Below are 10,483 nucleotides of genomic sequence, written 5' to 3' on the forward strand. Positions count from 1 at the left end.
AATAAAGAAAATTAGATTTATTAATACAATTCTAATTTCATTTTGTTTAAAGTCACCCCTCATCTTAAACGTGAGTAAATACGGTGTATATTTTTTCCCACTTTTTTATGATTTATATATAATTATTTTTAATTAAACATTAAACATAANCTTATTTTTAAATATAAAATTTTTATCCCCAAAATAATATTTAAAGCAACATAAAGAGACTAATTAAATTTAAGTTGCTAAGGAAGGAGATACGATATTTACATGCATATAAGAGGAGGTTTTGATTTATTTTTCACTGCTTCAAAAACCTAGGTCATTCTATACACGTGAGCAAAGGATTCTTTGCATTTTTTACTGGATGCTCACCCTCTGCTCTTTAAAAACAAAAGATAAAATACTTTTGTTTTAGGTTTATTGCTTTCATCTTTACTTCTGGCAATACACAAGAACGATTCAAAGCTTTTGAATTGAATTCTAAATTGAAATTCCATAATCGCACAGGAGACCAATATGTTTTTCCATGTGGGAATGGATTAATAGATGATTATTTGGAAATTAGAATTGGCAAAAAATGTTCTTGATTGTTCAAGCTTTACATGAACAAATTAATCTTACAAGATTTTTCCTTAAAGTTTGAAACGCCAGTAATTTTTGCTGGACAATGTGTGCATGTACATGCATTTGATATTTTATTTGTGATTAAAGATCAAAATAAAGAAAATTAGATTTATTAATACAATTCTAATTTCATTTTGTTTAAAGTCACCCTTTGTCTTAAACGCGAGAAAAAATTGGAAAAAATATACACCGTATTTAATGATTTATATATAATTATCTTTAATTAAACATTAGTGTAACAGTCATAAAATTACCTGTATATGATATTCTCATAGCTCTAACTGGTACTCCTGCAACATCAATGTTACGAATGTGAAGAAAAGGAAATTCTTTATTGGTGACAGGATTATTGGTCAATTTTGAAAGAACTTCTCTAGAAAGAGGACCAGCAATTCCTAGACATGCCATTTCATCTGTGACATTTTTGAAACTTACTTGACTATTCCATTTAGAGGCATATTCTTTCATCCATCTAAAAGTTATTAATCAATCATGTCAAATATAATTAATTTGAAAAGTAACTTACAAATATTCAGTTTAAATGGAGTTGTATATTCAAATGAAGTAGTGAAATATCATTTGCTTTCAATGAGTAAATAAATGACATAAAAAATTGCTCCAGTCCAAAGAATTTTTCCATTTTAGACAGGTTTTACAGTATTTGTTTCATTATACTAAATTTTACTATAAGCCAGAAATCTGTTTAACACTGAAATTAAGTTTGGTTCTTTGTAACTAAAAACCTTTATGTACTGCTTTATCCAGGTTAAGATTCAACTTGCAGAGAATAATATAAAAAAAGACATTTTGTCTGTATATCCCCTTGTCACATGACCTTCACTTCTCTAACAAGGTTTGAAATTAATCAGGAGCAGAATCAAATGAGTTTCTGAGAACAAACAATGAACATAATTTGTGAAAACAATGAGAATAAGGTAATACATTTCTGCCAATTTGTCTTGGTGCTCGGTATTACTAATTACTTTATACAAATATTTAAAAACAAGTTGATAATCATTTAGTTCAATCTCTGTAATCAATTAGAGTAACAGTGCCAAACTGTGGCCCACAAACATAGTTTACACATAATTTATAAAAGATAGTATAGGATGTTATTTGTGCTTATGGTAAATAAAAACTCCATGAAAGGAAAAGGAAACTAGATGACTTGATTTAACCAAAGACAGCTACATGGAGACAATGACTTTATGCATAAATATCACAGTATAGTGTATGTGGGTTACAAAAGTGACCCTAAGAGACAAAGAAGAGAGCCAATGTTTGTCCCCTCTTTTGGAAAGAAAAAAATTTATTGCATAAAAAGTCTTTTGTATCAGTATTTTTTACAATGATGAAGTCTGTATCACTACAATAGAAATAAGCCTACTTTTTGTATATTTGGAATACACAAAATGTTTGCTGTTGGCGTGGCTCAAAGATTACATCCAAGAAGTACACCAATTCTTTGCTTAATGTTGTTTCGGAATGATACAGTGCATTTGTCAACAACTGTATAGTATCATCTGTATAACTTGTAATCATTACAATTATCATTGTTGAATGGCAATTAGCCTATGATAAAATTGTTTTGTTATACATTATTTTAACATCACAGTTTTAAAGAATCTATCAAATGACTTGCTGTATTCAAATACCCAGTACAGGTTTTTGGGAGTAATAAAACCTTGCATTAAAACCTTCCATTTAAACCTTCCATTTTTAGTTGGAACCACTTTGAATTAAATCTGATATTATAAACATAAAAATTTTATTAAGTGATTTTACAGTGTTTGTTTCTGGAAGGCCTACAGCTTAAAGGTTTTAATTTGTCCAGTTTTCTTAGAAATTGTGAAATTATGATGAAACAAAATAAATTTATAAAAATATTTGCGAGTATTTTATTTTAACGGTTAAACACAAACTTTACAACCCCACCCAAACTTATCCCCATCTTATTCCTAGGCTAAGAGTGACAGAAAATGTATTTTTAAAATTCTAACTTGCAAATATCTCTGGCAAATATTAGGTTTGTTCCAACACAAGTCCCTAATTGGTTTAAAACTGGTATGTGCATTGTTCAGTTCTTGTAAAATGACATTGCACATGCCTTGTACAGTTTCAAATTCAAACCAGTCTGGGACTTGTGTTAGAACAAATCTATTGTAAAGAGAGTGTGACAATTCAGTTTAAAAGTTCATAATTTCTATTTTAATTATTTAATTTGAAAACCCAAAAAAAGAGAAAGCAAACTTGTAAATGTAATAAAGATTGGCTGACACAAAACAAATTTCAAAAATAGTTACCATCTGTTTGAGATGATGATGCCACCTTTTCAAAATTGCTGATCCAGACAGGGACAGCAATTTAGAAAAGGTGGCAATACTGTTTACATAAAATTTTTAAATTAATTTTTCTATAAAATGTTTGAAAACAATACTTATAAACAAAACTCAAATGTTAATATACTCAGGATTTGTTTGCATATTTTAATGCATTAGCCCATATTAGCTCTCTAAAACTTAAATATTTTAAATGGCTATTGGAAAAATATGATAACAGAAATCACTATGGTAATAGTCTCTTAAAAATATGCCTAGAATGTTATAAACAAATTTATTGTTGAACAGTGTTTAATTGATTATAATTCTTATGCATATTATAGCAATTAAAACAAAATGAAAACCAAACTGTAATTTGATACTTGATCAGAGATTATATTACCTTATTTGAACTTTCTAGAATTACTCCTGCAACATCAATGTTACGAATGTGAAGAAAAGGAAATTCTTTATTGGTGACAGGATTATTGGTCAATTTTGAAAGAACTTCTCTAGAAAGAGGNCATTGCATTTAATGGTTTCCAGATGATGAGAACAATGTACAGTAAGGGCACAAAGTGTGAGATTCATAGAAAAGTTTTCCTAAGAATATTTCCAAGAGAAAATGGGTTAGGGGGCATTGGGTATAACTTTATGGAACAAAGGGGGCAGTGCATTGAAAAAGTTTGAGAATCACTGATATAGATGATAATATTCCCATACACTTTCTTTGTTCTGTAGTTTTGAAGATCATCACAGGATCCAGATATAAAAGAAATTTACCAACTTTTTTTTTTATATCTGGTTTGTTGTTATGAATATTTTCTTATATCAAAAAGCTTTAATTTTGTGTATTCACAATGTTTCCCCATAACTGATGAAAGAGTTTGAGTATAAAATTATGTCAATGCATTTTTCTCATTTATTGAATTTGAAGAACTGTTTAAGAAACTAAGAAAAATAGGTAAGTTTCTTAGTAGATCTAGTAATAAGTTTAAACCATGGTTTAAAAGAAAGAGTGTATTGCGAAATAAGTATCAAGTTTAAAATATTACTTTACATAAGTTAAATTCAACTGATTAAAAGTTTCAAAATATTCATCCAAATGTGGTGGTGTGGAGGACAAAAGAAGGATGACAAAGAAGTAACCATAAAATTAAACAGGATATTTATTCAACTACAGCTACTTAGTCCTTCGTACACCTGGTTCGTTTACACTAAACACACTTGATCCCAAACTATAGTACGTGCACAAGTTCGAATCCGTCCGACAAAATTCTATATTTTCACAAATAGAACACGTGCTCGCGACAATAAAAAGATTATGGTTTAAGATACTACGACTACTTAAATCTACCTTAATCTAGCTTATATGCTAAGGAAGAAGGGTAAAGAAATTAAGAGATATGAAGAGAAGAGATAAGTATAAAGGACAGATTTTGTGGGGGTACCCGGGTAAACTTGGGAGTCTCCGATCTTCTCTATATTGGTACTTGAATTAACTCAATTTCCTTCCTCTTGATTCCGTCTCTTGAGAATTCGGGAGCGTTTTTTCTTGAGGTCTTATGGCTGGATGTCTTTCTAATTTTCGTCCGTTCGCAGACGACTTCCAAGCCTTCTCCGTTTGTCCCACTAGGCGACAAACCTCTAGCTTGCTCTTTCCTACGTCTGCACACCTCAGACGCTGACCCAAAAGTATCCAGTTCGTTCTCTCTGATGGCCTCAGGGCTTCTTAATGTCCCTTTTGTCTTCTCCCCTTTGTCCTTGGACAAAGGTCGTCCCCCACCCACAGAAAAGGAATAGGTTAGAAAGTTCTAGAAACACGTTAAAGACAAAGGAATTTAGGAGAAAATAAAATTTATATCTACCCCTATTTACAAAAACATGGCGTACCGCCACATATGCCCCCCCTTTAGAATCAAGCACCATGGTGCAACTTATGGTAATCGATCCTCCCCCTTCGCAGGTTATAACGAGGCTGGGGTCTCACATCATTTTCCCCCGCAGTCTTATCTCCTACTTGTTCTATACTATCTCTTCTTGCTTGAGGTGGATGCTCACGATGTGCTGCTGCTCTTGAACGGATCCATGTCGCTATTTGTTCGTCCGCTTCTTCGTCCTCTTCGTCGTTCCCTTCTCCATCTATGCTTCCCATTTTTTTTTGGAGGCGACGACTGTTCCTTTTTGGTTCTTTATACATTGGGGAGTAGCAGTTTTTTATGCGATCTGTGTGCACAATATACCTGTCTTTCTTACAGTTACCCCCCAGCTCCACCGTAACTGGCCCTAGAATCCGAGTTATTCTGTACGGTCCCATATATTTAGGCGAAAATTTTCCTTTCCTTTTGCCTTTACGCATGAGCCAAACCCTTTGGCCTTCCTTCCAGCTGCTACATCCTCTATTGCCATTTATCCTTTCTCGATTTCTCCGATTTCGCCTCCTTCCCAGATCATAAGCGGTTTCCCTTAACATGATTAATCTTTTAACAAAACCCCAATCTTGATCGCGTTCATGACCATTAGCAGAGGTTTCGGTTTCTTGAAACGGGGCACGTCCCCTATGCAAGTTATGCTTTTGACATATCTTACACCTTCTTATGACCTGTTTAACTCGATTTTTCAGATCTCTTATGTAATAGTACCTATCAACCAGGTTACAAGTCTTCTCCGCACCTAGGTGCCCAGAGAGAGGAGAGCTGTGGAATGACCAGATTACTTGATCCACCATTTCCTCACCTACGCAAACACGTACCTTGTTCCCGAGCCCCATTCTTCCTGGCTTTATGTGCACAATCACATCATTTTCCATCATGAACTCGGGTTGCATCCCCCCGATTAATTCGTTATGCTCGCGTCTTTGTAACTCGCGTTTTTTTCGCATCTGCTTAAGGAACTCGTCCCCCCATTGAGATGTAACGACCTTTTTCCAAATCTCATAGTTATCAACCACATTACTAAATACAGTGCTGTCCCCCTCTTGGACAACTTTAGCCGAGGCATGTTCTGTCGACTTCCTCACCCCGTCGATAATTTCATAAAGATTACTTATCACGTCCATGCCTAATATGCCATTGAAATCAATGTGTCCCGGTAGACGCATGCAAGCAATTGTCACATTGCATGCCTGGTCTTTGTATCTCACCTCAGTTCTTATGGTCCTTTCACACTTGGTGGTGCTACCATTTATGCCCCTTATCCCTACATTTTCGTTTTCCGGGGTGGCTCTAATGACCTTAGCCTCAGAAATACTTTTCACCGAACTTAGGTCTAGTATGGATCTCTCTGCCCCCGTGTCGATCAAAAAAGAGAATTTTATACCTTCCACCTCACCTTCAACAAAAGGGAGCCCATTTCGCGATAGTAGAATCTTACTGGCCAGACTGATCTTAATATAGGAAGCGCCGGGCTGACCTCTATGATTTCCTTCACTTATTTTTAAATTATCATTCGCTCCCTTTGGGCATCTACGGGAGAAGTGCCCTATTTCCCCACACGTGTAACATCCTTTGTTGACCCTTCTTGGCCCTTGATCCTCACTATTTAACAGCTTACTTATAGCTTCGGTTAACGCGTCGATTTTTCTTCCTAGCTTTTCTATCTTATCGTTACACTGACCCCCACATATTTCTACTTTCTCCCATTCTTTTACAGCTGTATTAGTTGTCTCCTCAATCGCTGAACTAACAGCCCTCCTTTCATAACGGCCGCCGGCCTCGGCCTCAATCGATTCCTCAGCTTCAGCAATCTCGAATGCCTCATCCAAAGTTTTTGGAGTTTTTCTCATTACATTACTCCTTATGACCCCTCTCAAACCCCTTACAAAACGTTCCAAAATTATATCGTCCCGTAACAGACTTATACTTTGGTGACTTATCGCCGCCCTGGCAAGTAAGGTTCGCATACGAACTGAATAATCTGTCACCGATTCATTATTCCCTTGTTTTATGGACATTAATTGATCTATTATATCTCTGTCACCCATCTCCTTCTTACTAAAGCATTTTATCAGGTCCCGCTTAATATCCATATATGACTCGGGGTATTGTTCAAGTAAGCACATAAACGTTTTTAATGGTTCACCCTTTAGTCTCGATTGTAGCACGGCCACCTTAACCTCATCATTCCAACCTGCTAGTCGCGCAATCTTATCAACCGTACAGAAAAATTGTTTCACATTCACTACATCGCTCTGTAATCCAGAAAACATGGGTATCATACCCAGAAACCCTGTTACGACCAGTGGTGAGCCGGGGGTAACACTTTCACTGAAGCTCGAACTTTCCACTGAATTACTAGTGGCCATTATAACAAAAGAAAAATATTATATTTATATAAAATAGGCGATTAACAACAGGTAATAACACGCTTATTTCTAGTCACCGACTTCAAAAATATCAAGAACCGTGCACCCACACTATAGTTGGGATCCTGTCGCGGACGCCATTGTGGTGGTGTGGAGGACAAAGGAAGGATGACAAAGAAGTAACCATAAAATCAAACAGGATATTTATTCAACTACAGCTACTTAGTCCTTCGTACACCTGGTTCGTTTACACTAAACACACTTGATCCCAAACTATAGTACGTGCACAAGTTCGAATCCGTCCGACAAAATTCTATATTTTCACAAATAGAACACGTGCTCGCGACAATAAAAAGATTATGGTTTAAGATACTACGACTACTTAAATCTACCTTAATCTAGCTTATATGCTAAGGAAGAAGGGTGAAGAAATTAAGAGATACGAAGAGAAGAGACAAGTATAAAGGACAGATTTGTGGGGGTACCCGGGTAAACTTGGGAGTCTCCGATCTTCTCTATATCGGTACTTGAATTAACTCAATTTCCTTCCTCTTGATTCCGTCTCTTGAGAATTCGGGAGCGTTTTTTCTTGAGGTCTTAATCTGGGTGTCTTTCTAATTTTCGTCCGTTCGCAGACGACTTCCAAGCCTTCTCCGTTTGTCCCACTAGGTGACAAACCCTTTGCTTGCTGTTTCCTACGTCTGTACACCTCGGACGCTGACCCGAAAGTGTCTTGTTCGTTCTCCTGATGGCCTCAGGGCTTCTTAATGTCCCCTTTGTCTTCTCCCCTTTGTCCTTGGACAAAGGTTGTCCCCCACCCACAGAAAAGGAATAGGTTAGAAAGTTCTAGAAACACGTTAAAGACAAAGGAATTTAGGATAAATAAAATTTATATCTACCCCTATTTACAAAAACATGGCGTACCGCCACACAAATACTTGTATAAAATATAGAGTACACATGAAATTATGAATCTCAACATTTTAGTAAGATATATTAAATAGAATTATTGTAAAAATTATAATTATTTGAAATTTCTATTCACATCTGTAAAAAATTCTTTTTAATAATTTTGATATTTTAATAATAAAGTTTATTTTTTAATAAACTTAAAATTAAATAATAATAAAAAAATTAACGTTAAAGAAGATAATTTCTTTTTTAAATCAATTTTTTTATAATTAAATTGAAATAAATTTACAGTGAATATATTCAAAATTATTCAAAAACTTTATAAAAACATTAAAATACCAAGTCAACCCTGACTTTCAGATGTAACACTAAAAACGTGTGCAAAAGTTGAGCAATAGGATGTTAGAAAGGGAATCCTGTTCCTATTGTGATAAAAACAATTTTTATTTTAAGGTAGAAGAGTTATAACATTTATTATTTTTATGGTGAATAGGTTAAGTTGTCTAAATCAAATAATATTTGATTTCAAATAAATATAAAACATTAAAACCATATGTGAAAATTAATTTTTGTATGTTACTGAAATCAAAACTGACACTGTATGATAGCTCAAAAGTTGAGTATTATACAGTGTGTATATAATTCTTATAAGATGATATTCTCATAACTAAAATATTAATACAAAATTTATTTATTATGAATTGTTAAAAATTAATAAATGTTATAGTAAAATTATACTAATTTATCAAAAATCAACAGAAGTAATATTTAACTTTAGTAGTAAATATATATGGAAATATAAAATTATTGATATAAAAATGCCTTACTTTTGGTACATTATTTGCAACAATTTTATCCAAAAATGTTGTAGCATCCTTTCCTAGCAACTCTAATTTTCCAAATGGAGATAAATCAATAATACCAATAGCATTTAAAACTAAATTACATTCTCTGCCTACAGGTTCAAACCAATTTGTACGACGAAAACTAGGAATATATCCTTTTTGGTCACTTTTTGATGCAAACCAAGCTGGTTGTTCCCATCCTAAATGAAAATTATTATATGCATTATTAAATAAGACTTCTATTTTAACATTAAATAATAATAAAATTACAATTTTACTTTTTTAGTAAAGTGATTTAGTTGGTCTTTTTTTTACCATCTATCATATGTCAAGGTTGTCATGACACTTATCTAGAGAAAGCTTTGTAGATTCAGTTTGAATTTCTGGAAATTTTTTGGTGAATTATGATTTTAGCTTTAACATTATCTATATGGGAAACAATTTAATTGTGTCAATTGTAACCTAATTCAAATATTACTCATATAAAAGAACAGGGTATAGTTAGACCAACTATAGTAAGGGTGACTCTAGCAAAATGTAGCCTTACTAGGAGTCTAGAAGTTACAGAATACCTCAGAGAAAGTGTGTCCAGAGCCCTTCCATTGGAAAAATTTTTAAAATTAATTTAATATAATACTATTAAATAATGCATAAACAAAACAGTACAAAAATATTTAAAATTTAAATGTTAAAAATTGTATCTACAAATTCTGTTTGATTAGTTAGTTTTATCATTTGGAACAATGGATAGGGCAACTGAACCACCTCTGGCCCCTCTACTTCTATGCCTGGACAGAACTAATAAATTTTAAAAAATCATGCCATTTAGAGAGGAAAATACAAAAAGGTAAACTGCATTATATAGAGTCACTATATAAAGATTATAACTTGCATAAGCTATGATTCAAATAGTTTTATTGATCATGGAAATAATGTATTATATGCTGTAATGAAATTTGATCAGTTTGTATGAATGGGCTTATTGATGACATTCTCCTTTTATAGTTTCCTCTTTTGTCACTTTTGTTAGTGTTATGTATTGGCAACACCATTTCCTCAGGGTTTGAGGATATAAAAAAATGGCTAACAAAGGAATCCTTGTCCTTTCCTTGGCAAGTGTCTTACATAAAAGAAGTGCAATAAAGACAATTGTAAAGAGTCACGGACTTGTTCTTTTTCTTAATAGTTAAGACATAATAGTTTAAAAAAATCACGTTACAGTTTTGCTGTTTTTATTTTAATTAAAAAAATATTAATTTATAAAATAATGAAAACAGAAAAACTGCAACATAATTTTTTTAGCTTACTAATAAGAGTGACAAAAATGAAAACTATGACAAGGAAAATATCGTTGATAACCCCATTCATATACACACTGATCAAACTTCACTGTGATATTGTACAATAATATAAATAGGTGAGTGTCTATAAATATAATATAAAAAACAATTAATATTGAAGGCATATGTTTAACTTTTTGTATCTAATTAAAACTA

The 10,483-nt window shown here is 33.1% G+C and overlaps 1 protein-coding gene across 1 annotated transcript; it reads right to left on the reverse strand.

The window, feature by feature from the left end:
* Nucleotides 1–3,758: 3,758 nt before the first annotated feature.
* LOC111619879 lies at nucleotides 3,759–8,242 on the reverse strand. Its single transcript, XM_023361702.1, has one exon. The coding sequence runs from the start codon at nucleotides 7,228–7,230 to the stop codon at nucleotides 4,846–4,848; it is 2,385 nt and encodes a 794-aa protein (XP_023217470.1). The 5' UTR covers nucleotides 7,231–8,242; the 3' UTR covers nucleotides 3,759–4,845.
* Between the last annotated feature and the right edge of the window lie 2,241 nt (nucleotides 8,243–10,483).

The sequence above is a fragment of the Centruroides sculpturatus genome, unplaced genomic scaffold, assembly GCF_000671375.1.
Source record: "Centruroides sculpturatus isolate CEXI.00-Female unplaced genomic scaffold, Cexi_2.0 scaffold160, whole genome shotgun sequence".
Lineage (NCBI taxonomy): Eukaryota > Metazoa > Arthropoda > Arachnida > Scorpiones > Buthidae > Centruroides > Centruroides sculpturatus.